This window comes from Pollicipes pollicipes, unplaced genomic scaffold (genome assembly GCF_011947565.3).
Source record: "Pollicipes pollicipes isolate AB1234 unplaced genomic scaffold, Ppol_2.1 Scaffold_4295;HRSCAF=5057_pilon_pilon_pilon, whole genome shotgun sequence".
Taxonomy (NCBI): Eukaryota; Metazoa; Arthropoda; class Thecostraca; order Pollicipedomorpha; family Pollicipedidae; genus Pollicipes; species Pollicipes pollicipes.
This window is the reverse complement of record NW_023596461.1, coordinates 41,716,185-41,743,101: the sequence shown is the minus strand read 5'-3', so window position 1 is coordinate 41,743,101 and position 26,917 is coordinate 41,716,185. Positions and strand designations below refer to the sequence as shown.

At 57.7% G+C, this 26,917-nt stretch overlaps 1 protein-coding gene across 2 annotated transcripts in view; it reads left to right on the top strand.

The window, feature by feature from the left end:
* The window catches only part of LOC119097122 (multidrug resistance-associated protein 5), a 62,216-nt gene that overhangs the window by 2,452 nt on the left and 32,847 nt on the right, over nucleotides 1–26,917 (top strand). The window contains exons 4-14 of one of the 2 annotated variants that reach the window (XM_037220173.1): nucleotides 648–795; nucleotides 1,441–1,674; nucleotides 2,115–2,288; nucleotides 3,480–3,627; nucleotides 4,143–4,291; nucleotides 19,056–19,160; nucleotides 20,815–20,948; nucleotides 21,594–21,711; nucleotides 22,334–22,426; nucleotides 22,871–22,974; nucleotides 23,671–23,820. In XM_037220173.1, coding sequence (XP_037076068.1) covers nucleotides 648–795; nucleotides 1,441–1,674; nucleotides 2,115–2,288; nucleotides 3,480–3,627; nucleotides 4,143–4,291; nucleotides 19,056–19,160; nucleotides 20,815–20,948; nucleotides 21,594–21,711; nucleotides 22,334–22,426; nucleotides 22,871–22,974; nucleotides 23,671–23,820 — 1,557 coding nt within the window. Of the gene's footprint in view, nucleotides 1–647; nucleotides 796–1,440; nucleotides 1,675–2,114; nucleotides 2,289–3,479; nucleotides 3,628–4,142; nucleotides 4,292–5,487; nucleotides 5,596–19,055; nucleotides 19,161–20,814; nucleotides 20,949–21,593; nucleotides 21,712–22,333; nucleotides 22,427–22,870; nucleotides 22,975–23,670; nucleotides 23,821–26,917 lie in introns of both variants that reach the window. The other variant, XM_037220172.1, reaches the window with a different exon arrangement.

Here is a 26,917-nt window from a genome sequence, read left to right as displayed (position 1 = left end):
AGGCATGGAAAGATTCAATGATCTCTAGGTGATGTTGTGGTCAATATGCCAAGGAGAATTTGGTTAGGCAGTTTGAAGCCTGTAGCTGGGGTGGATGGGGGGGGGGGGGGGCAGGCCGAATCCCACAGTCCAAACAGATATTCTGCTTCATCCCAGAATTTATATAAACAAACAAGTGTTAGGCTGGAACTCACGTTACCATGGGATGTGGAAGTATCTCAGTCTGGAGTGCATGAGGGCGAGCGGGTGTTTTCATACTGAAGTTTGTTTTGTCTGGGGCTGCTTAGGCTGGCGTTTACGCACTGTGTGTGTTTCATTCTGGAGTCTGTGTGGATTCAGCGTGTATTTGATGTAGACGTTTGTGTATTTCAGACTTGAGTTTATGTAGATTCAGCCTGTATTTGATGTGGACGTTTGTGTACTTCAGACTCGAGTTTATGTGGATTCAGCCTGTATTTGATGTGGACGTTTGTGTACTTCAGACTTGAGTGTATGTGGATTCAGCCTGTATTTGATGTGGACGTTTGTGTACTTCAGACTTGAGTTTATGTGGATTCAGCCAGTATTTGATGTGGACATTTGTGTACTTCAGACTTGAGTTTATGTGGATTCAGCCAGTATTTGATGTGGACATTTGTGTTCTTCAGACTTGAGTTTATGTGGACGGACGAGGTGAAGCGCCACGGCCTGAAGCGAGCCTCGTTCCGGCGCGCTGTGTGGCGCTTCATTCGGACCCGCATCTTCGTCGGCATGTCCGTGTTCATCATGTGTCTCATCATGGGCCTGCTCGGGCCGGTAAGTCTCGCAAACACGCAACGCCGACGGCTCTCGAGCCTCATCTCCGAAAGAGTCGCATTTGGTCTATGAGTTTTGCATAGTCTTTACTCTTAGGCCTCGCACAAATCTTGGTCCCTTTCAGCATAATTTCCGAAATATCTTTTCCCCATTTGTCTTTTTCTTGCAGATCTGAAGGTCACAAATCTGTTTTGTGTGCCATAAGAGAGGTAGGGGGAGGGCAGGGCACACCAGAGGGAGAGCAGAGGGAGGGCACAACAGTACAACTGTCACCAGGCTGAGCTGGCGCGACTGATCATATCCGAAGATAACCATGCGATGGCGAGTCACCAGGCTGAGCTGGCGCGACTGATCATATCCGAAGATAACCATGCGATGGCGAGTCACCAGGCTGAGCTGGCGCGGCTGTTATCGCCAGATCACACGAGTGTGTGACCAGGCAGTGACCGGTCGGCCGGGCGTGTCCGCTCCAGATGGTGTTCATGCGGCGGCTGTTGTTACCAGATCACACGAGTGGGTGACCAGGCAGTGACCGGTCGGCCTGGCGTGTCCGCTCCAGACGGTGTTCATACGGCGGCTGTTGTTACCAGGTCACACGAGTGTGTGACCAGGCAGTGACCGGTCGTCTTGGCGTGTCCGCTCCAGACGGTGTTCATGCGGCGGCTGCTGGAGTACGCGCAGGACCAGGACGCGCCGCTGGTGGACGGCGTCTGCTGGACGGTCGGCCTCATCCTCTGCGAGATCCTGCGCGTCTGCTTCTTCACCGTCCTCTGGGGCATCAACTACCGCACCGGTGTGCGGCTGCGCTCCGCCTGCCTCACTGTGCTCTACCGCAAGCTGCTGCGGCTGCCTGGACTCGGCGACAAGTCGGTGGGACAGGTCAGCCTGCGCTGTCGCTCCAGAGGATGCTCGCATGCCCCCTCGGTCGGGCGGCACGCTCAGATGTGCCCGGCATCCGACCGGTCTCACTCACTCGCGGCAGCGTTCTTGCTCGGGGCAGCAAACGCATGTACATTTGCGAAGCCCTCACATGTGTTTGTTTGGACGTCTTGTGTGCTTGTGGTCATGCCGCTTCCCATTGATGTATGGCCACAACGATGCGGCCTGCCACAAACCCACATGTGTTTGTGGTCGGGCCGCATCTTGTGCCTGTAGCGACCTGCGGAGCCGGGGGACGGCCTTAGACCCGTGGCGTAGTCAGCTGTTTGCAGACGCTCTGGCAGCAGCTGACTGCGCGGCAGGCGGCCGCCTACAGCTGCGCCCGGGCCCCCTCGGGCGCACTGCCGCGGCGCAGTCAGCTGACGCGCAGCTCGCTGCAGGTGGTGAACCTGTTCGCCAATGACGCCCAGCGGATCTTCGATCTGTGCGTGTTCGGCCCGATGATCATCGGCGGCCCGGTGATCGCGCTCGGAGGCGTCATCTACATCGGCCTGCTGCTCGGGCCGTACGCCCTCTTCGGCATGGTCATCTTCATCCTCTTCTATCCCTTCCAGGTGAGCGGCGCACCGTTGTCACTCACGCGCCTACAGTACCACAGGTCGAGTTGGCCCAACCGATGGCTTACAACCAACGCTGGAGAGATTACTTGAGTGTTGCTGTTGTGCTTGTGGGAGGGTCAGTGACAGTCTACTCTTATATCTTGACTGTTAAGTGTCCCTGTCTCCACTAGTAAAGCATGTTGTCAGCTTGACCTGGGGCAGGTAACCAGAGTCTCGTTCAGTGTCCCGCGGTGTGGCCTGAGCCCGGTGACCGGAGTCTCGTTCAGTGTCCCGCGGTGTGGCCTGAGCCCAGTGACCGGAGTCTCGTTCAGTGTCCCGCGGTGTGGCCTGAGCCCAGTGACCGGAGTCTCGTCCAGTGTCCCGCGGTGTGGCCTGAGCCCGGTGACCGGAGTCCCGTCCAGTGTCCCGCAGTGTGACCTGAGCTCGGTGACCGGAGTCTCGTCCAGTGTCCCGCGGTGTAGCCAGAGCCCGGTGACCGCAGTCCCGTCCAGTGTCCCGCGGTGTGGCCTGAGCCCAGTGACCGGAGTCCCGTCCAGTGTCCCGCGGTGTGGCCTGAGCCCAGTGACCGGAGTCTCGTCCAGTGTCCCGCGGTGTAGCCTGAGCCCGGTGACCGGACTCTCGTCCAGTGTCCCGCGGTGTGGCCTGAGCCCAGTGACCGGAGTCTCATCCAGTGTCCCGCGGTGTGGCCTGAGCCCAGTGACCGGAGTCTCGTCCAGTGTCCCGCGGTGTGGCCTGAGCCCGGTGACCGGAGTCCCGTCCAGTGTCCCGCGGTGTGGCCTGAGCCCAGTGACCGGAGTCTCGTCCAGTGTCCCGCGGTGTGGCCTGAGCCCGGTGACCGGAGTCCCGTCCAGTGTCCCGCGGTGTGGCCTGAGCCCAGTGACCGGAGTCCCGTCCAGTGTCCCGCGGTGTGGCCTGAGCCCGGTGACCGGAGTCCCGTCCAGTGTCCCGCGGTGTGACCTGAGCTCGGTGACCGGAGTCTCGTCCAGTGTCCCGCGGTGTGGTGACCAGAGAACGCCTTCAGTGTCCCTGGTGCCGGGTAGCGGGAGTCGCGTGTTTGTTTTCCAAATTCGGCTTGACTTTGGTGCTGAAGGTCACGTGACCGCAGTCCTCGATGTGGTCCCGCGCTAGATTTCCAGAGTGGTGCATGTGTGGTGCACGTGAGTGGTGCACGTCTCCCGCCCCCAGTTCGGCCTGTCCCGGGTGACGGGCTATCTGCGCCGCAAGACGATCGTCGTCACGGACCGCCGCGTCCAGCTGATGAACGAAATTCTGGCGGCCATCAAACTCATCAAGCAGTACGCGTGGGAGGCCACGTTCGTCAAGCGCATCACCGGTTAGTGCTTGTTCGGCGACGGCGCTGCCACGCGCCGCGTCTGTGGAGGCGGCCCGCCCGGATTGCGGCGGACATAGAGCGAGTCCTCGCTCCTCGATGTTGCGGAATGCTGCCGTCGCGAAGTATGACACGGTGATGGAGGGCTCGTTGGTCCTTGCCTTTCAGTGTGCTCTGGCCTGCTCGTATTGATTTGACACGTGACCGAGCTGAATTTATCTACCGCGGTGTGCTGTCTGTGGCATGACCGGGTGCCCGTCTGACGACGAGCCGTACCTGTAACCTGTTTGGAGTGGCTGCAATTAACGAATTGCCATTGGGACCTGCCGGGAAACCTCGACCACCAGGCAGGACGCCTCGCTGACCTGACAGTGTGCCTGTATTACCCAGAGGGTGCCCGTGTCGCCGGGCGGAGCGTCAGCCATCTGGGGCGTGTTCCTGTGTCTTTGTGACCCGGGCAGCCCCGTGGCATGACGGGACGCCTCTGTGACCTGACCTCTGCCACCTCCGGCCGCCAGAGGCGCGCTCGTCGGAGCGGTCGCTGCTGCAGAAGGCCGCCTACGTGCAGAGTGTCAGCATCGCGCTGGCGCCGACCGTGCCCGTCATCGCCGCCATCGTCACCTTCTTGTCGCACGTCGCTGCTGGCTACAACCTGACGGCTGCGCAGGTCAGGTGGCCGGGCCCCGCTGGCGGCGCGGGCGCCGCGCGGCGGTGCGAGCCCCGCTGGCGGCGTGGCACCTGCTGCAGGAGGCTGGACTCCTCGCAGGCTGGACGCCTCGCAGGCTGGCGTACGCCCTCCCCTGCAACACGATCCACTCTCAGACTAGGCGGTTTAATTAAGACGATTTCGGGCGACTTGAGCACTTACTGTCGGTATCTCGGATAGCTCCCGGGTCGCCTGAAGCTCACCCAACTGAGCTGAATGGAACTAGGCCGTTTCTCAAATCTGGTGACCGCTCCGCTCGCTGTGAAGAGGAGGATCTGAATAGCGTGGACCAGCGCGACGTGATACGGCTAACTCAGAGCAGGGCGGCGGCGGGTGCGGTGCCGCATCGGCGCGGCTTCGCTGTGGCCGCACGCTCCCCGTGCGCCCTCCGAGTCAGCTCGTGCAGCGCCTTGTCGACTGAGTGACGCAGGCTGTCTCAGAGCTGCTGCTGCTGTGGCGGCGGCAGCGGCGGCGTCGGCGTCGGCGTCGGCGTCGGCGTCGGCGTCGCGTCGGTCCTGACGTAGAGCCGAGGGGAGCTGCCAGCGGGCTCGCATCTCGGCCATGTGCTGGGTCGTGCCCAGCACGGTCCCACGGAGGGGGATGCCAGTCATTGACATTGTTTATGCAGGTGTGTTTATTTGTGATCGCGGCGGTTCTCTGAAGAAGCTCGGCCAGTCTAGCCCCTGGCCGTCTTTGTGTGGGAAGTAAGCTTACCTGCTGCGGGCTCAGTGACGGCCGGTGCTGGGTCACATCACATATGCACAGGTCACTGATGTAAGGATTGCTGGTAGAAGCCCGGAGGAGGGGAGGGATCAGAAGACTATGCTGGTTCGTTACTAGCTGAGGATCCCTAAATGGATACGCGACCCCTCTCCAGGCAGCTGCTGCTCTGCATTGTCCGAAGGGAGCCGTTATGAGCCTGGGTGCATGGCGTGGCCGATGTTTCCTCGTTCATGCACGATGGGCGCTAGACTCCGCCGCCCGCGGCCAGCGCGTCTCGGACCATGTGTCACCAGCCGTGACACCCTGTGACACCGGCCGGGACACCCTGTGGCACCAGCCGGGACACCGCGTGCCACCAGTCGCGACGCCAGCCGTGACATCAGTCAGTCGACGCGCGGCGCGCGGCCCTGTGACATCGTCCCGTTCTGTTCTAGGCGTTCTCGTTCTTGGCGCTAGTGCCAGTCATTGAGTTAAGCAACCACTGCATACTGTTCGGCTCCCGGGCCGCCGTCGAAGGCGTGGTCTCCGTCGATCACATGGAGGTATACACACACAGAGAGACACGCGCACGGAGCGGTAGGAACGCTCCGCACGACCTCGCCTGCCTCCGCGGCGGGGCGGCTGGTTGCGGCGGCTTCTGCTGCATGGTTGTGGACCTGATCCAGCTGATGGTGCGGACATGCTAGCGACATGGCTGACGGACGGGCGGACTGCCGTGACGGGCTCGGGGAGAGGGGGGGGGGGGGGTCTGTGGAGCTCTGACCGGACCGCTGCTGACAGGGATGGGGACGGACGGCGGACGGCTGCTAGCTGATTGTGTGGAGGGTAGATCGGGGCTGTCATAGGTGGGGCATGGTGCCGGCGAGGAGGTAGACGACGGGCGGAGCTACACCGGGAGCGGAGGTGGGTGGGGGCTCGGCTCATGGCAGGTTGACGCGGAGGACGGTGGGGTGAGAACGATCCCGACCGCAGTGGCCGGTGGCCGCCGATAGCTGCGTGGTTTTCTTTACAGTTAATGTGTTTGCGGTAAGACATTCTGAAATTGATCTAGTGTGTATTGTAAGTGTCTTTCGGATTCAGATGATATGGTTCTGTCAGACGCTTACAATCCTTTTCCTGTTTGCGTTCCGTCATTCGCAACATATGTTGTTGCGCTGCTGTAGATCACTGCCCCTGCAGGAGAGCCGACACAAGACAATGACTTAGATATAGCTTCATCTCTCTAACTTGTTTGAATCACATTTAACCCCCGCCTGTAATGTAGGTTATCACTGTCTGCAATAGGTGCCTGCTGCATGCCTTGATGCACTTCTTCCCACAGTCGTAACAGATCTGCCCTGCTCATCCGCATGCTTCATCTTTTCTCTGCAAGCGAGTCTCTATTTCCTGTTTTACATCGCAGCCGTAGTGTGGATGAAGATCCTGCCCATCCACAGGCCGGAGCGCATTTTGCCTCGTAAAACATTGTCTACATTAGTTTCTCTTGTATGGCTTGGTCTGCACCCGACCACACCACACGTACATTTTAAACGCCAAAAAGTCTATGATATGGCGGTGCTGATGTTTTTGCGGCCCCGCGCAAGACAGCTCCACACCAATATGACGCAAATATAGCTTTACTGAACTGCAGCGGTCGATGCTATGTTGTGATTGCCTGCCGCAGGGATGTTTAAAGGTACCGGACTGAGTTTATCGATGCAGTGCGACTAGACGGGAAGCTGGCCGGCTTCACGGCGGGCAGCTATGAATGACTGGAAATTACGATCAGCAATGGGTGGTATTGCTCCCGAAGCTTTGAACTCTCAGTTGTATGCGTAAATCTTTAAAGGGAATGTTTCATATTTGGAGGTACTGAAGCAAACATTACATAAGAACAAGCTCACTTGTAACTTTTGATGTGCTTGTTAAGGGGAAAAGATTGCTCTAGACAGCACAGTTCTCTGCCTAGTAAATATGCTCCTCAATGCTTCATTGTTTGATTACGCCATCGTACCTTGCACAACATTAATTGGAAGGCAATTGACGTTCGTTGTACCTAGAAATTGCGCTCACGAACTCCAAAGATCGACACCTCGGCAATTATGTTTTTTTTTGCCTGAACCAATGCACGGCTTATGGAATGGCAGGGTTTGAACGGCGTGTAACGTCATGAATGCGAAGACGACTTTAAATATTTTCCCCGATATGCTTTTCCCCACTTTCTCGGGCGTGTAGCTCAGAAACTATACGGGCTTAGGTCATAAGAAAGGTAGGATTGTGAACAGCATCGAAAGGTCTCCAGGATGATTATTTCAGTTCAAAACCCCATATAGATGTGGAACACTTCCTTTAATCCAAGCAAAGCTCTTATCTTTTTTAAAGCGTAAATTGTGACACCAAAGAATATAAAAAAATGCATCACCGGCCATATGTGGCCCCCAATCAGTCGTTTGCTTAATTTGGTTTAGGTCAGTGTCCCGTGCTATCATCTGATAAGAGAATACTCCTCGCGTTAAACCCCGTTGTTTTATTCGCTACTCTGCTGCCGGTGGTTTCCCCCGGTGGTGTTGTGCGCATTCCTCCGCATGGTCTTACAGTGATCGCCTCCAGACTGCGCATGAGAGCCACTGAGACCTGCCTTCAGAAACACGGCTCGCTGGCTCATGACTTTGTGCTTTTGGAATGAAGTTCGAACATGTTTTGACTGCGCACGTTGGTGGCGACGGGTGCGCCGACGCTCCCTTCCCCGATCACCCACCCATTGCCTCGAATTCGTTAGCTCTGGAGCCTGGCAGCCCTTCGTCCACGCGTGCGGACATCCACGCGGCTGGACTCCTCATCATGCCTCGATCACCGTGCCTGCGCCAGCAGTCCCCCGACCCCGCGGCCCCGCCCGGCCGTGCCCCGCCACCTGGTCCGTCCGTGCTGGCCAGTGTGTGACGTCCGACGCCCGTGCCGATGTCCACCCGTCCCCCGACGTCCACGTCCCGCCTGCAGGCGTTCTCCGTGCTGTCGTTCATGGACAAACTGTTCCGCTCGACGCTGGGCGTGCTCAGAGAGGCAACCCGCATTTTCTGGGAGGTGGACCTGGCCTTCAGTCGCGCCCAGGTGGGCCGCGGCCGGCATCAGCAAGCGATAGAGAGAGAGTGTGCGTTCAGGATGCGTGCCTGTCTGCGCCGCGCCGAGCGTGACGCGATGTCGGCCACGCGGATGTGTGGGCGTGTGGTAGGCCCGCGATGCCCGTCCCACGTGACGGGCGGCTCGGAATGGCGTGGCTTGATGTCTGCTCCCGTAGGCTAGCCGGAGGCCGTAGCCAGACGCAGTAGCAACGCCACATTTAGAACAAATGTGTCAGTGCCCTATCAATACCGGATAGCCCGGGAAGGTGCCTGCCATTTGTAATGTAGCGTGCTCAGATGTCTTTTGAATAGGCGCTTACTGGCTGTAATGCCCTGTAGGGATGCATTTGCTATTGTTTTTTCAGCACGTGGTTCAATGAGATGTTGTCTCGTTCCATGTGACGCAGCATCCTAGTGTGTTGCATAAAGCGAGACGACAACTTGCACCGTTTTAAAGCGCGTTTCGTTGACTTTTAGATCGGAAACTTGCTTGCTTGACTGATCGTCAGATTTGTCGGTGGCTCAAAGTGCAATAAGACGTTGAAGTGGGCTGTTTTCAGCCGTCTTGCACCCAGATGGGTTCAATTTGCAGGTCAACGGAACGCTATGGTGACCACATATCACCCTGCCTGTCTGGGTTTACTGCGGCAGTCATCTGCAGCGCTACTGCGCAATGCTGGCGGAACCACGTGGCGCTCCTGTAGGCAACCTGTTCACTGGACAGTACTGGCGCTCGCCTATTGGGGCAGCTGTACTGCGGCCTTTCATGGATGCGGTGCTCTCTGGGAGACGCGCCGTCGGTAGATGGCATCGAAGTGCGGCGGCTCGCGCCGCATTTCAGTGGGCGCTCTCGGTCATCCAACGTAATTTATGAATGACTGTCCAAACCGACAGAGGGCACTTCCCACGCTGACACGGTTTCGCGCGTGTGGGACAAGTGACGAACTGGAAAACGAATGGGGACGTCCGTGGGAGCAGGTGGCAGAACCAAATACTTGCTATAAGGCTCAGTACCTGTTCCCAAGGCACTTAGTGAAGGAAATAATTAACCGGATAATGGCTATCCAGCCTGGAAATGCGAAGTCGGATATTATGATGCAAGATAAAAGATAGTGCTGAGTGACAGGCATTATATTAGGTATGCAAAATGTGAGCGTATTGAACTATATGCTTTGTGTTAAACGTGTCTGGTGTACGACAAAGTCCATTGCGCGTCACGCATGGCATCACAGATGCGTCCGTATCCACGACATATAAGCCACCAATGCAGGCTTTATGTCCGTGTTAGGGTGCTGTCACGCAACTCACCTACTTCCTGACGTTTTGACCGATTCGGATGTTTTGCGGCCGGCTGAATTTGCGTGGCGACATACCATACATGCATAGGTAATGCAGAGAATGAGCGCCCACCAGATTCCCCCTTCTGCCTATCGCTGGGACCGGCTCGCTGGAAATTATTTGTCTTAAAAGCAAAAGGGACCTTGGTACCAAATGCAAAACAAGCCTTGAAAAGAATAAAACGACCTGCCTTGAAGCTGCAGCTTCGGATTACCCCTGATAGTTGCCGCCAGCAGCGGTAGACGTCCATGACGTCACGACCCGGCTGTCCTCAGGTGGTCCCAGTAATGGCCCTCTGCATCCGGACTGTCCGCGTAGTGCTCGGTTTCGTGCGTGTGTGCACCAGCGCCTTAGCTGAGGCCTTCGTGTGCGTTACTAGGATGTAGGTGGGTATTGACGGTGTTCGCTATGGGTGGCAGGCACGAAGGTGGCCGCGGCGTCCGCAACCCCCGTTCATCTCGCCCTCCCTCCATTCATCTTTCCCTCCCTCTATGTATCTATTCCTTCCTCCCTTCGTCTCTCCCTCCCTTCATTCATCTCTCCTTCCCTCCATGCATTCCTCCCTCCATTCATATCCCCTCTTTCCATTCGTATCTCCTCCCTTCATTCATCTCCCCTCCCTCCATTCATCTCCCCTCCCGTCATTCATGTCTCCTTATCTCTCCATTCATCTCCCTCCTGGTTCCGGTACCGGTAGTGTAATGGTTTACGCTACGCGTCTGGGAAACCAGAGGTACGGGGCTCGATTCCCCGCGATACGCGCCGCTCCTGCCAGGGGTTTGGCGGGTGACGCCATACAGCCTTAGCAGCTGAGTGCGTTGTAAAGCCAAAATGACACACACATCTCTCCTTACCTCCATTCATCTTCCCCCCCCCCCTCCCATTCATATCTCTCCCTTCATGCATCTCTCCCTCCCTCCATTCATCTTTCCCTCCCTCCATTCACCTCTCCCTCCCTCCATTCATCTCCCTCCCTCCATTCATCTCTCCCTCCCTCCATTCATCTCTCCCTCCCTCCATTCATCTCTCCCTCCCTCCTTTTCACCCTCCCTCTCTGTCTCCTCCATTCATCTCTCCCTCCCTCCATTCATCTCTCCTCCCTCCATTCATCTCCTCCCTCCCTCCCTCCATCTCTCATCTCCCTCCCTCCCTCCCCCCCCCCCCCCCACCCCCCCCCCCCCTCCCCCCCCACCCCCCCCTCCCCCCCCCCCTCTCTCTTCTCTTCTCTCTCTCTCTCTCTCTCTCTCTCTCTCTCTCTCTCTCTCTCTCTCTCTCTCTCTCTCTCTCTCTCTCTCTCTCCTCTCTCTCTCTCTCTCTCTCTCTCCTCTCTCTCTCTCTCTCTCTCTCTCCTCTCTCTCTCTCTCTCTCTCTCTCTCTCTCTCTCTCTCTCTCGCTCTCTCTCTCTCTCTCTCTCTCTCTCTCTCTCTCTCGCTCTCGCTCTCGCTCTCGCTCTCGCTCTCGCTCTCGCTCTCGCTCTCGCTCTCGCTCTCGCTCTCGCTCTCGCTCTCGCTCTCGCTCTCGCTCTCGCTCTCGCTCTCGCTCTCGCTCTCGCTCTCGCTCTCGCTCTCGCTCTCGCTCTCGTCTCGTCTCGCTCTCGCTCTCGCTCTCGCTCTCGCTCTCGCTCTCGCTCTCGCTTCGCTCGCGCTCTCGCTCTCGCTCTCGCTCTCGCTCTCGCTCTCGCTCTCGCTCTCGCTCTCGCTCTCGCTCTCGCTCTCGCTCTACTCGCTCTCGATCTCGCTCTCGCTCTCGCTCTCGCTCTCGCTCTCGCTCTCGCTCTCGCTCTCGCTCTAGCTCGCTCTCGCTCTCGCTCTCGCTCTCGCTCTCGCTTCTCGCTCTCGCTCTCGCTCTCGCTCTCGCTCTCGCTCTCGCTCTCGCTCTCGCTTCGTCTCGCTCTCGCTATCGCTCTCGCTCTCGCTCTCGCTCTCGCTCTCGCTCTCGCTCTCGCTCTCGCTCCGCTCTCGCTCTCGCTCTCGCTCTCGCTCTCGCTCTCGCTCTCGCTCTCGCTCTCGCTCTCGATCTCGCTCTCGCTCTCGCTCTCGCTCGCGTCTCGTCTCTCGCTCTCGTCTCGCTCTCGTCTCGTCTCGCTCTCGTCTCCGTCTCGCTCCGTCTCTCGCTCCGTCTCCGTCGCTCTCGCTCCGTCTCCTCTCCTCTCCTCTCCGTCTCCTCTCCCTCGCTCTCCTCTCGATCCGTTCTCGCTGCGTCTCCTCGCTCTCGCTCTCCGTCTCGTCTCGTCTCGCTCTCGCTCTCGTCTCGTCTCGCTCTCGTCTCGCTCCGTCTCCTCTCTCTCGCTCTCGCTTTCGTCTCGTCTCGCTCGTCGATCTCTCGCTCTCTCTCTCTCTCGCTCTCGCTTGCTCTCGCTCTCGTCTCGCTCTCTCTCTCTCGTCGCTCTCTCTCTCTCTCTCTCCTCTCTCTTCTCCTCCTCTCTCTCGTCTCTCCTCTATCATCTCTCTCTCTCTCTCTCTCTCTCTCTCTCTCTCATCTTTCCCCTCCCTGCCTCCCTCTATTCTTTCCTTATGTCTAGCTCTCTACTTGTAGCACTGCATTGCAACGCTGCAAATGCTGCATTCGCTGCCACGCGGTAGCATGATTTTGTGTGTCAGCAAACCACGCATTGACATCAAACAATGGCCAAGCCTCCACTGTTGGCCTTGGTTTTGATGGGACCGCACGTCATTGGTGCCCGCCCGGATTGCGCACCTGCGCCGATCACTCGTGATAACCTGGACCAGCACATGAATCAGTGTGGCCTACCACCTGTGGTGCGTTGGAGAGTATTGCTGCTGAATTTGAGGAGAGCCATCATGACGCTTATCGGTTTGCCTCCAGTCTAAGGTACCATGCGATGTTGGTACCAATCAGAGTGTTGTTTCGGGGTTTGCGAACTTTTTGTGAGTTTTTCATAACTTTGTCTCTGGTTTACTCTTTAAAATACAGAGTAGCCCAACAGCATCCACACGAGGGACACTACAGGGCGCAACATGGGTTTCGCACAGCATGCACAGGTATCGAGCATGGGTGCGAATAGGGACCTCCACGAGACGTGCCCTGCGCACACCTGCTGTAGCAAAAGCAGGCTACAGCAAAATGCAAGATCCAGATACTTTCATAGCATAAAACATAATGTTGAATGACACACAATTTATGTGTGCTGGGCGTATATATGACATATATCCATCAGACATTGGAACGGAGCCGGCTTCGGCTTCGGCTTCGGCTTCGGCTTCGGCTTCGGCATCGTGAAGCCGCAGTTTTTTCATCAATGGCTTGGGATTTGGCTTTGGTTTTAAGCCATTTTCAACGGCTTGTTTCGGCTTTGACTTTGGCATTGCGCCATTTTAAGTGGTTCATATAAGCCTTGGCCTCAAATTTGTGACACATTTGACACACTGCATCAAAAATTTGCGTCAGCACCTTCTCTCATTAATTCCGTAAATCCTTCATGATATTTCCTGATCCCATTTCGTGAATCTAAACCTTTTAGCAGACGCGAAAACTGTTCCGGCTCTGCATAATAATGTCGCGCACAAAGTTCAGCTTCGGCTTCGTGACTTTGCAGTGATTGGTTTGGCTCTGGCTTCGGCTTCGTGATTTTGAAGTGATCTTTTTGGCTCTGGCTTCGTGTTTCCCAACTTCCAAGCCGCTGGCCTCGAATTCGGCTCTGCGTGTATTAAGTTGGAAGCCACTGGCGTCTGCAGGCTCGCGTTTTAGAAATATGAAACCACTGGGTCGACTTCGGCGTTGTATTCTTCAACTTTGAGGCCACCAGCTTCTGCTTTGACTTGGGCTTTAGGTTGTTCTCTTGGCTTTAGATTCGGCGTCGAATCCAGAAGGCAGGCTTCGTCCTTATGCCTGATAGCGACACGTGTATTAAACGAAGTCAGAAGACAGGCTTCGTCCGTACGCCTGATAGCGACACGTGTATTAAACAAAGTCAGAAGACAGGCTTCGCCCCCACGCCTGATAGCGACGCGTGTATTAAACGAAGTCCGAAGACGGGCTCCGCCCCACACGTGCCACCTGATAGTGGCACGTGTGGTAAGCCCATTTGGAGTGCAATAAGTTCGTCACATGGCATGCGCTTCTCTGCATATACGTATTTAGTCATGGTCTACTAGCCACCAGCAAAGATTTCGGGTCCCTGGCAGACTGCGATCCTTCAACGGACCCGCTTCCAGCTAGTCCGATTGGGTAAGATGGTTGGCGGCCGACCAAATGTGCGTAATGCGCCTTTGGTGTTATGGCTGCTCGTGGAGATGATGATCTCGTACCAGGTGCGCCCCCGCCACAGGCCGGACGGCATTAGCGCTGGAGTTAGTTGGGTGGACATGATTTTCCAGCGCGTTGGACATAGTCTGCCTCGGTGGAAACGAGGCGGCGATACGAAATGCAACGCAAAATTTGAGCAAAAACAGACCGCTTTTCGGTTGCACCCATATCCATCTTGCGCCACTAGATGTCTCTGGTTGCACCGATGTCCATTGGGCTTACCGTTTGCCAGCGGCGGCGGTCAGACGTGTGATGCCGTAACTCGATTGTCCTCAGGTGTTCCCAGTGATAACGTTCTACATCCGAGCGTGTCGCTCTGCGCTCGGTCAGTTACGGTTGGTTACCAGCCAGATAGTGGCCAGCTCCATAGGCTTCACTAGGATACAGGTCGGTATGGGGCTCTCCGCAGGTCATTGGTGCGAGGTGCCAGGATGGCCGCGCCTTCCGGAGTCTGGGTCAGCCTCTTCCTATCGGAGAGAGGGATGGACTATTTTGCTCTCCGATTCCCGGTCTGTCCCGGTGAATTTTATGGTCCTGTTAGATCGGCTCTTTGTATTTCTTTCCTTCCCGAGCATTACCTTTGCGTATTCTCGGGGGACTAATCCTCCAGAGTGGCGTTTTTCTAACCAGTGATGAAAGTAGTGACAAAAATGGAAATCTCCTGCGCGCATGGGGAGAAAAACTAACGCTGTTTTTTCTGAGGAATTAGGGTTCGAGGTGCTCTTGTCAGGGTCATCAGCTTTTGGGTTGGCAACGCATCGATGTTGCTAGTGCGCCCCAAAACATTGGTATTAACAACGCTTGTTATAGTTTGAAATGTTACTAACTTCGTGTGAATCTTTCGGCGCAAGGCATCATAAGCTATATCCACGCTACAGCGTGGATAATTCAAAATGTGCTGAGATTGTGCGCAAAACGCCACGTTTTCTGCTGTCGCCAAGCGCGGTCGGACCTTTCTACAGTTGCTGGCCGCTGTGCTGACGAGACCCGACGCCGTTGGTCCCAACCCTGAATGCGCGCCTGCGCCCGTGCCTGCGTCGATCGCTTTCAAAAGCCTGGTCCTTTCAGCACGTGGATCATCAGGGTCTGCCATGCGTGTTGTGTGGGAGAAATCGGCAGGTCACGGTCATGTTTGTTCATAGCCATGCTTGTGATGTGTGCTACGTTTTTTTAATGCGAAGTAGCCTGGCGGCATGCACACCTTACACAATGCAGCCAGCGGGGCTCTCGAGTAGCCCCGCGAAAGCGTGCTCACACGTGGTACGGCTGCGCGACCGTAATGCGTCTGAACATGAATCGCCCGCCCGACACGAGTGGAAAATGACTGAAATCATTGGATACAATCACGGAAAGAGACCCGAACGGCTTTGGCAGCATCCGTTTCAATGCGTGCCGTTATTTTGTGGGCGGCCTCCGACGGTGCGCCAGGGAGGTACTCGGCGGGGCGCCCACCACAACCGCCGCGCGACGTGGCCATCCCGGCCGGGCACTCGCTGTTTGTGTCCCATGTGTCATGGGTAACCGCGCGGGCATGCAGCGACAATTTGCCGTTTGCTCGAGAAGCCGCAGGAACGTGGAGAGGACGTGGAGCAGAGAATGCACTGAGTTATTTTTTGGCATATTCGAGGTTCTTCGTGCCATGTCGTTGCGCGGCGTCGCACGAGGCCAAGCCCAACTGAGCCGCGCCGGCAGCGCACTTGCAGGCGTTCTCTGTCCCTGCTGATGCTGGTCGTCACAAAGCCGGTGCTCTCGAACATCGCCTCCGCCACGCACACGTATCAGCAGGCGACCGAGACGATCGCCCGTCTGCAGGCAGGTTCAGCCCGGGGGTCCCGTCCCGCTGCCCGCCTGTAGGCAGGTTCAGCCTCGGGGTCGCGTCCCGCTGCCCGTCTGTAGACGGGCTCAGCTTCGGGGTCGCGTCCCGCTGCCCGCCTGTAGACGGGCTCAGCTTCGGGGTCTTGTCCCGCTGCCCGTCTGCAGGCAGGTTCAGCCTCGGGGTCACGTCCCGCTGCCCGCCTGTAGACGGGCTCAGCTTCGGGGTCTTGTCCCGCTGCCCGTCTGCAGGCAGGTTCAGCCTCGGGGTCACGTCCCGCTGCCCGCCTGTAGACGGGCTCAGCTTCGGGGTCTTGTCCCGCTGCCCGTCTGCAGGCAGGTTCAGCCTCGGGGTCACGTCCCGCTGCCCGCCTGTAGACGGGCTCAGCTTCGGGGTCTTGTCCCGCTGCCCGTCTGCAGGCAGGTTCAGCCTCGGGGTCACGTCCCGCTGCCCGCCTGTAGACGGGCTCAGCTTCGGGGCCTCGTCCCGCTGCCCGTCGGTAGGCAGGTTCAGCTTCGGGGTCCCGTCTCGCTGCCCGTGACCACGTTGCGCTGTGTGGTCTCGGTCTGTTGCGCGCCTTCTGCCAGTCGCCGGTGCTGCTTGAGGGCGAGCGCCTGGCCACGCCCGGCTCGGGTCAGCGTAGGTGTCCAGGCCCGGACGGCTGCGAGCTGCGCCGCGACCGCGCTTGGGGCCGCTAGTCGCGAATCTTGATCTCATCTCAATCGCTCCCAAAATGGTCTAGGTACGTGCGGCGTTTCGTCTGCATTACACCCGCAAACATGCTCTGGAAACATGTGACATGTAAGTAATGTGTTGATCTCTTATGACGTGACCTTGACCTCTTTTCCTAGCATCGGTATAATATTCATGGACTGTCTTGCCCTGGCTTTGAAAACTGGAAAGGAAAAGGGAAGTGACGAGGAAATTATTGGAGATAATCGACCCCGTGGTTTTGTTTTTTGTTTTTTGGAATTCTAAAACCAATGATGCAAAAGGTGTGTTTGAATTTTGATTCTGTTCGATCTCACATTGACCCTCAAATGCACGTTTTGAACCGCTTACTGGAAACATTTTGGTTGGCGTATGACCTGTTCAAATCAGACGATTAGCCCCGGAGATGGACCGAAGATAAACATTCCGTGAGGCGCGCCGGGCTGCTGGTCCCTGTAGTGACGCGGGGTTAAGAAGCAAAAAAGAAGAAGACCTCTTTAGGCAATAACTGGAAACCAGTTAGACTACTGTATGCTATTTATTTTAATTCCACCGCATAGGAGAGCAATCCAAAGCATGATTGACCATGGGGGAGTGACAGAACATAATTATTTCTACAGTTTGAACTTATTGGAGGTGGGCCGCGTAATCTGTACAAGGTGACAGTTCCTGCCGGCCCATGGACGGTAATCACCGAAATGGGGACAGTGTTCAATAAAATTTGCGTTTTGTGTTTCCAGGGCACCGCTACCTTTAAATTACATGAATATTACATCTGTGTTTGCTCGCAACATTCAAGACCCGTGTATGTGAACCTTTTCGCCGGTATTCAGTTTCTGACGCAGGGTATAGGTATTTTGTTTGCGTACTGTTATGCGTGGATCGTATTATTTCAAATTGGTGCGCGCTTTGTCGTAAGCACGCCCATCTCTGCAACGAATTTGAGCATCGAAAATCCTGAGAGGAGATGAGGGTCAGCCTTACCAACTGTTTCGATATATATCGATGACTATGCGCATGAAATACGACGCCGGTGCCTGCGCTTGATTGGATATGTCCAGATTTTGACGGTCGATCTCGCGGATGGTAGATGGCGCACGTGTTCCATCGCCGGAGGGAGCGGCGCAGTCGGTGTGACCTCCTCTGTTTCAAATGGAAAACCGCACAGCGTCGCTGGAGCATATGTTATCAAACATTGCACATGCTTGACCTCCGTGCCTAAAACCAGTCGGCCCCGTATCCCGATCGGTGGGAGTGCCTGTCTCCCGTTCCGCCGGTGGCGGGGTGAGGGTTCCATTGGCCGGTGGCAGCGGCTGCTGAAGGTCAGAGCAGGTCAGATGGCAGGGCGGGCTGTACTGAGCGTTGCGGCACGTTAAGCTTTCGGCTCGAGATTCTGCTGTTGAACTGGGATTTCATGACCGTATGATTAGATATTTCTGATCACAGAAATCCTTCCAATTGAGCGTATTCCGACCAAAGTTATAAAATGGGTATACAATTCTTATAACCCGATATCGTCCAAGTTAACTGAAAAATGCACTGCTTTTGCTTTTGTCGGACAACCAGAAATACATGAAACGCTGTATTTGTAAGTTGTGCATTTTGATTTCGGCGCACAGGGACCGCTCTTTTAAAAAATAATTAGAGGAGGGGAGAGGGTGTAGCATGCGTTTTTAGTTTTTTGTTTTCAAATAATTGGTTCCATGTGTCGCCACCGACCTGTTATCAATAATATGAAAGTATATGGGCGGAAGGTTATGGTTCTAAAGACTGTACCAAGTGTACCACCACCAGCTAATAGGATGGGATTCATGAAAATGGGGCAGCATTCAACGAAATTATTGTGTTTGTAATATGTTAATTACAAAACACGCTCATGCGTTTACCAAATCCAAGATGTTTTTATGTGGACCTCTGCGTTGCGATTTAATGTCCAGTATCAGGGAAGAGATCCCGCCTATTTGTAGATCGTGTTGTCATTCTGCATACTGTATACGCCATGCAGTGAATAGCTAAAGATGCTCATCGTCGCAACGAATTTAGTTACTAAGATGCTTAAAAGGGAATGGCGCAGTGTTGCTAATCATGCTGCCGCCCGAAGAAGAGAAGGGTGTGGCGTTGCTGGTCATGCCGCCACCCGATTCTGGTTCAAATCCACTTCTCTAGGAAGCACCTGGCGGCGTGAGGCTCCCCTCCAGTGTCAGGGACCCACGTTTTGCTCCGTCTCGCGTCTGTATCTTGCGTATTTGCGCCTCATCCTGGTGTCTACGCCGAAGCTTGGTCCGCCCTGTCACGTGCTCTCGTCCCGTGTTCCCCCCACGACCGATGGTCTTCTTGTGCCCTGGCCCACTGCTCCGTCAGGACGGGGGTCCTGGGAAAGCGTCCTTTTCCAACAAAAATCGGCTTTCAAACTCGTGGTCCTGGTCCCGGGTCGTCGTCGTCTTCGCACAGCCCTGACCAACTTCCTGCCTCGCGTCTCTGGCCCGGTTCCTGCCCTTTCCATTGTCTGTATCCCTGCCCGGGCCCTGCGCCCGTGTACCGTATCCCTTGTCCCGTGTCCTGTGTCCTGTGTCCTGTGTCCTGTATCCTGTGTCCTGTATCCTGTGTCCTGTATCCTGTGTCCTGTATCCTGTGTCCTGTGTCCCGTGTCCCGTATCCCGTGTTCCCGTGCCCCATATTCCGTGTTCCGCGTCCCGTGTCCCGTGTCCCGTGTCCCTTGTCCCGGTCCCGTGTTCCGCCGGTGCCGCTGACCGTCGCGGCGTCCCTCTTCCGACAGGTGTTCTCTGTCATGGCCATATCGGGTCTTATGAACAACACGCTGCGCTGGTCGGCCAACCTCAAGGAGTGTTTGGAGGCGGTGCTGGGTCTGGGACGGTATCAGGTCAGCGGCTCACTGTCTGGTGTGGGGCCGTCCCGGTTCCGTTGTCGTCTCGCGACGTCTGCTTGTCGGGGCGGTGAGGCCAGGGCGCCGGACGGTGCGTGTGCCACGTCCTGACCAGGTCAGCGGTGACGTAACGCCGGAGGGGAACCGCCGTGGAGGCTAGCGGCCGCTCGTGTTGCATGCTTATGGGCTGGAGAGTTGGGAGGAGTGTCAGGCGGGGATGTCAGGCGGGAACTTGGGTGGGGATGTCGGGTGGGGGACCGGCCGGGGAGTTGGGAGGGATGTCGGGCGGGGTATGGGCCGGGGAGTTGGGCGGGGCGGCGGATGGGGGGTCAGGTGGGAAATTTGCATCGCTGTGTCTTATTAAGCTGGTGCGTATGGCACCAGCTTACGCGTACCGGCCGAGCGGGCTCAGTCGAGCCAACGGCCCGGCAAATAACCAGTCTAAGAAAGCACTGAACTCAGAGGACCCGTGCTCCACGCGCCAGTGGAGCGGGTGATTGTGTCCGAGAGCTTGTAGCGTGCCGAGCAACGTGATGATACGCCCGCCCCGTGCCAGCCTCACTCTCTCATGGCCAGTCGAGCGTTAGCCGTCTCAGACGAGCCGAATCACCGAATACGGTGTTTGGGTCACGACCCCGCGTGGTCCGGCACCGTGGTGTCCGGATCCTGATCACGTGTGCCATAAGTTATCCATGGTTTAGATGTCGAGCGCGCCGCCGACCGAGGCAGCAGCAGGACAGGATGTATCACATAGAGCGATGCGGACTTGTGTTCGAGTGTCGGGACCCAACCAGCGGCGTAGCGCGCACCGGCCCCAGTCGCCCTGCCAACCGAGGCAGCAGCAGGACAGGATCTGTCACATGGAGCGATGCGGACTTGTGTTCGAGTGTCGGGACCGAACCAGCGGCGTAGCGCGCACCGTCGCCAATCGCACCGGATGCTTTACATCTGCACCCGCATTCAGTCACATCACTCGACCGTCCACCGCGCTGTCGCTTTACTGCCGGATCGGACGAGGACGATTGGTTCGCATCGGTCCTCGATGTCTTGGCGGCCACACTGCTTTGCATGGCTTTGGTGTGCATGTCTTGACATTCGGCGCATGGAGTGCTTTTTTGACGCTTTGCCAGTGCTGAGCCGCCGTTGGGCCCTCCGTCGCCGGCCGGTCGCCGCTGGTCACGTAGCCCGTGACCCGTGTCCCGCCAGTGACGGGATGCGTGGCTGTCTGGCGCTCAGAACGGCTTGGGAGGCCGGCCGACGGCGGCTGGTGCTTGACTGCGTGGTCGGGCGCAGCGCACGCTTTGGTGGTGTGTCAGCCGTATGGTTATCACGTGACGTATGTTCAGTTATGCGTAGTGGTCTTTAAAGACCTTGTTATTCATGAACAGTTTCGCATTTGTTCTTGCATTCACTGATGGTAAGGATGGTCGGGTTTGTGGACTCATCAACGATCGACATGGGCTCATCAAGCCCGTTTTCCGCACGGGCGCTAAAAGCTGTTGATAGCACGCGTCTGACTCGTTCCAGCTCCCCTCATAGTCGTCCGTCGTTGCCTTTTGCTCGAGTGAGGCCGCGGACGAGCTTCGTCGTCGTCCCCCCCCCCCCCCCGCTCCCCTTCCCCCGCCGTTGACCCGCTCCCCTCGGGCGGCAGAGCGTGCTGCTGATGGAGGACCAGCAGCCGTACGTGCAGGTGCCGGACGACATACGCCAGGCGGTGGTGATCCAGAGCGCCACGCTGGGCTGGGACGCCGTCACCGGCGAGCAGGCGGCCGGCCGACCCGTCCGGTGGGTGGCCGGGGCGCCGGCCCTGCCCCGCCCCGCCCTGGTGTCGGCCCGGGCCGCGGGTAGGAGGCGGTTGGACCGTGCCTCTGGTGTGGTGTCGCGGTGGAGGAGAGCGGTACGGTGCCTGGTACACTGGCGTCAGGCGGGGGTCTGGTGTTGTCGCGGCGCGCCCGGTGTGGGTCAGGCGCGCCACGCTCGTCTGGTGCCGGCGCGGTGTCTCGGTATGAGGCGGGGGTCTGGTGTCGCCGCGGCGCGCTCGGTGCGGGTCAGGCGCACCACGCTCGTCAGGCGCTGGCGCGGTGTCTCGGTATGAGGCGGGGGTCTGGTGTCGCCGCGGCGCGCTCGGTGCGGGTCAGGCGCACCACGCTCGTCAGGCGCTGGCGCGGTTGTCTCGGTATGGGGCGGGGTCTGGATCGCTGCAATTACCGCGGCGCCGGCGTCCGTCCGTCAATAGGCACGGTACGTGCGGGGTGTCAACATACGAGGAGGTGTTGAGCGGCGTCAGATCTTCGCCACGCCGGCTCGGTTGTCGGCGTTTGCGCTGCTGTGACCCGGGAGCCTGGATCGGTGGCCCGCCGGTGTCGCCGATAAGCCGGCGGTGGTGCGGGACGCGCCGGCCACCTGACGGGCCGCCGGCGCTGTTTGCAGGAGCGCTAACGGTGCGCCGAGTGCAGGGAGCGACGCGGCCGAGATGGAGTCGCTGCAGCCGGCCCCGACGATCGGCGCCAGGGAGGTGCTGCTCGACATCGACCTCGTCGTGCCCAAGGTAGACCAGTAGGCGAGCGTTGTAAGGGATGGGCTGCCGATGAACTTCCGTTGTGTGTGTTGTTCCACGAGTGGAAGATTGCTGTTCCAAAAGCAGGTTTTCGACCCCACTGAAGCCCGAATTACTGAAGTCCTGCCACCTGTGCTCTTGTTCCTTGGCTGCAACGCCACGGACATGTCCGCGAAGGAAGCACAGCCATCGCGCACTTACACCTCAAAAGACCCACGCTAAGGCTGAGCCTGCACGATTATGACATCTGGCGTTGAACTGGTGCAGTGCTGCTGGATGTAGGCCGGTACCAGAGGCTGACGTGCGGCGTGATCAGGGTACGGACAGTTCGTTGTGGGTATAGTGTATGGTTCCTGCCAGGTACCGCTCTCATTTAACATTGGCCTTCAGAAGCCTGTGCTCGCTGTCGAGTGATGTCTTCGGCAGAAGTCCTTCAGCACAAATTGTGTTCCGTATTGTTTCTGTCTCTGGGCGTGTTCTGCTGGCCTCTGCGTGTCTCTCGTGGGTAATCTCATGTTTTGTGAGGACACGAGGCCCTCGTTTGACTCATCACTGCCTGTACGTGGCCCGTGGCGCGGCCTGTGACCACCGCCGCCGGCTGTGGTCCGTGCAGGGCACGCTGGTGGGCATCTGCGGCGCTGTCGGCGCCGGCAAGTCGTCGCTGCTCTCGGCCGTGCTCGGACTGATGCGACTCAAGTCGGGCCAGGTGAGCTCGCGCGGCCGGCAGGGCAATGGAGCGGACTGAGTGGGACTGGCGGACTGCGGACTGGACAGCGCCGCCAGATGGATCTACCGTCGGTGGGCTGTGGACTGGACTGGTGGACTGGGGACCGGTGGACTGTGGGCTGGTGGACTGTAGACTGGTAGGCTGTGATCTGGTGGACCGTGGACTGATGGATGTGGACTGGACGGCTGCGGCCGGGCTCCGTCACCAAGCCAGGGCTGGCTTCGGGCCGCCTAGGGCCACTTCATTACGTACTCGAGGCCAGTTGATGACAGCGGCTGATGTGACTCGGACGGAGGCTGATGTGACTCGCGGCGGCGGCGGCGCTGTGACGTGATCATGCTGAGTGAGGAACGCTTCTGATGCCGCACGTGCATGCTGCCCGTCGTGTACCCTGGATCACGTGATGTCCGCGTCTGGCTGTAGGTGGCTTTGGATGGGTCCTGCGCATACGTCAGCCAGCAGCCCTGGATCCTGAACGCTACACTCAAGGAGAACATCCGCTTCGGGCACAGCTTCGACGCCAAGAGGTAGCCGATTCTAGGCTGGTTCCACATTGTGCCGATGGTATTTTCCACCCGCCTTAGCAGCAATTAACAACTGATTGAATGCCGAGGTGGCGGCGCGGCTCTGGTGTTTTTGGTCGTCGTTACGTTGGGTTATTGCGCAGACCTGCCATATGGAGGTCAGTGAGCTGTTTGATTGGGTGTTTACGGTGGCTCGACTCTGCGGCTGAAGGCTGCGACTCATGCGGCACCCGGTTAAAGCGGATGGGAGGGGCCCGCGACCTATCAATCTTAGGCCATCACACTTGAGGGCGAAGGACGAGGAGTGGGTGGGCGACCGGCTCGCTCTTGGTGGGGTTAGTTCGAGAGGCCCTGCCTTTCCCTCTCCTTTTTCGTCAGGTGTATTTGTTTTCGATGTAAGTTGTGCTGTATCTTAGGCCGGCTTTTCTCAGCATGCCTGGTGGGCGTGAGGACGTCGCGGATAAATCCTCCGGTTCGCAGTCCCATACTGCTGTCACTGCTGCAAGGTGCCTCGCTGCGCCGTCGCCACTGTCGTTCAGTTCCTCACCGTGCCGGCATCGATGTACGGTGGTCACCTCACCGTACTTGCGCCCATGCGTGCCAGACACTCCGTTCGTCAGCGCCGCCTGCAGGCGTGGCGCGCCGCACGCCATCTGTCCGTAGGTACCTCACGGCGTCTGCACCCCCGCCTCCCTCCAGGTACTTCATGGCTCTGCGGGCGTGCTCGCTGCACGATGACGTCACCACGCTGCCCGGCGGCGACGAGACCGAGATCGGCGAGCGGGGCATCAACCTGAGCGGCGGCCAGAAGCAGCGTGTGGCGCTGGCGCGCGCCCTCTACGCCGACCGGTCAGTGGCGCAGCCTACGTTGCTGGATATGGCCAGTCAGAGACTCCCTCCCTTCGGTTGTCTGAGGGTGCCCGGTAGGTGGCACATCTCGCGGCTTTAGACGACCAGCGGGGGGTGATTCTCTCCTCGTTCGATGTAACCGGCCAGAGGTGACCCTCCCCTCGTTCAATGCGACCGGCCAGGGTTGACCCTCCCCACCTTTGATGTGACCGGCTGGGGGCGACCCACCCCTTGTGCGCTGTGACCGGCCAGGGGTGACCCTCCCCACGTTTGATGTGACCGGCTGGGGGCGACCCACCCCTTGTGCGCTGTGACCGGCCAGGGGTGACCCTCCCCACGTTCGATGTGACCGGCTGGGGATGACCCACCCCTTGTGCGCTGTGACCGGCCAGGGGTGACCCTCCCCACGTTTGATGTGACCGGCTGGGGGTGACCCACCCCTTGTGCACTGTGACCGGCCAGGGTTGACCCTCCCCACCTTTGATGTAACCGGCTGGGGGTGACCCACCCCTTGTGTGCTGTGACCGGCCAGGGTTGACCCTCCCCACCTTTGATGTGACCGGCTGGGGGTGACCCACCCCTTGTGCGCTGTGACCGGCCAGGGGTGACCCTCCCCACGTTTGATGTGACCGGCTGGGGATGACCCACCCCTTGTGCGCTGTGACCGGCCAGGGGTGACCCTCCCCACGTTTGATGTGACCGGCTGGGGGTGACCCACCCCTTGTGTGCTGTGACCAGTCAGGGGTGACCCTCCCCACCTTTGATGTGACCGACTGGGGGTGACCCACCCCTTGTGCACTGTGACCGGCCAGGGGTGACCCTCCCCACATTTGATGTAACCGGCTGGGGTGACCCACCCCTTGTACGCTGTGACCGGTCAGGGGTGACCCTCCCCACCTTTGATGTGACCGACTGGGGGTGACCCACCCCTTGTACGCTGTGTCCGGTCAGGGGTGACCCTCCCCACCTTTGATGTGACCGGCCAGAGGTGACCCTCCCCACGTTCGATGTGACTGGGCAGGGGTAACCCTCCCCCCCGTTCAATGTGACCGGCCAGGGGTGACCCTCCCCTCGTTCGATTTGACCGGCCAGGGGTGACCCTCCCCTCGTTCGATGTGACCGGCTTGTTGATAGCGGTTGGTTTGGTCCTTCAGCAACTGGTGGGTGTGGCCCTCGGTCGTCGAAGGCGATCGGTTGTTGACTTCATTGTGTTCGTGGGAGATGATTGTACGGCGTGATCTCCTTCTATGCCGGCGGGGGGGGGGGGGGGGAGAAGTGGACCGCTTAGGAACAACGCCTGCTCCATGGCTGGAGATGAACAGCTGTGATACCCCTTGATATGTCGGAGACGTGCTGTCAGTTGTACTCTTTCCGATGCTGGACGCTCATTGCGAGCATTTATCTCTTCAACTAGACGTCGGCAAGTACATACCTTTGCAACACCGGCCGTTTACCTCTAAGACAGCCGAAGGACTAATGGAGGGAAAAAGAAAGCCGCATGACACCATTTTGTTATTAAGGACGCCGGAGTAGCGCTGTTGTAAGTTTTACGTGGCTGAAATCCATTATTGCTACTACTAGGGTGCAGGTAGCGTGGTGGTTAACGCGCCTGCGTCTGGAAAACCATAGATACGGGGGTTTGATCCCCGTGGTGCCCGCCTTTCCTGCCAGGGTGAGAGGAAGCGATGCCATACAACCTCAGCAGCTGAGTACGTCGTAAAGCCCCAATGACAACAACATTGTCGCTACTAGGAGACCGACGTGTACTTCACAGGGTAGACATTTGACGAGAGTGTCTTCCGTCGGCTCCCTGCGAGAAGGCCCAAACGTTGCTAAAGCCGGCGACAAAATCCCGCTATGTATTGGTGTCATTCAGGTGGCACGCTGGGCACATCTGCACCGGACTATAATGCCATTCTTGCGGAACTTATCAGATTACCGTTCCGTCGGTCGCAGGCAAGGCAGGTCATCAGTGTAAGTATTCTCCCTCGCTCCGGCTGAGCGCTGTGAAATCAATGACGATGACAAGTGACAGGTTAAAGAAGTGACAGCACCAACGGCAATACGTCCGCCTGAGCCACTGAAGCTGCTGGTGCTGCCTGAGTTTTGAAGGTAACCTGAGGTGATTCTCCCCATGTGGAAGCGCATGCCTGGCATTCGTGATAATGATCGTGGCGCCATGGGCGTGCAGTGGCCATGATCGACCCTCACTGTACCAGAAGATACCGGGTACAGGCGAGGTGCCGCCCAATACACGGCAGGCTCTGAGCCTGCCTGCATTAATCTGTCAGTGGTAGCCGCCTGCTTCAAAATGTGAACGTCATTGCAGGGTCCGTATGGGCACGGCCCTCAGCCCCAGTTCACATGCTACAGTCCCAGTTTGTAAGGGCACGGCTTCCACCAGATCAGGTCCGGGGCTGTCCAGTCACGTCATCGGCTCGCACGGTTCTTTACGAAACTGCCCGTATAAACCCAACAGAAGGTTCGAATGAACCCAGCAATGACACCCGAACCCTCAGCGATGTGAACGCCGACTGGAGGAGGCAAGGGTTTGGTTAAAGTCAGTGTTTTGCTTTCCACACGCGTTCGGGAAAGTAGGGCGTCAATTTGACCCCCGAAGGTTTTTGCATAATAATTTCTGAGCGGCGGCGTGTAGCCGCGCCGAACTGTGCATAGCTATAAGCAACTGAATAATGCATCATTTGGCTTAAAAATAGATGTACCTTGTAAGGTCGCTGACCTATGGCCTATGGCTGGTCAATGTCAGGCGGCGGCAGTCCGCAACAGGGACCGCAACAGACATGTTGCATGGACTTTAAAGGAGAGAGAGAAAAGTACCTTATTGAAGTTTCAAAATCAAAACGATCTATGCTTTTGTTCACCATGACCTTGAAAAGGTCACTGCTTTTTGAGGAGCATCAGTGTCCTTTTGCTTAGAATAGGTATTTAGGTTCGAGGTGGTTACAGAAAGAGGTGTGGGGTCACTTTGAACACCAACGTGGAATTTGATCTTGCTTGACCTTATTTCACCCGAATGACATGACCTGGGAACCCCAAACTGTGACATAAGTGAGTTCACAGGCCAACCCACCTCATG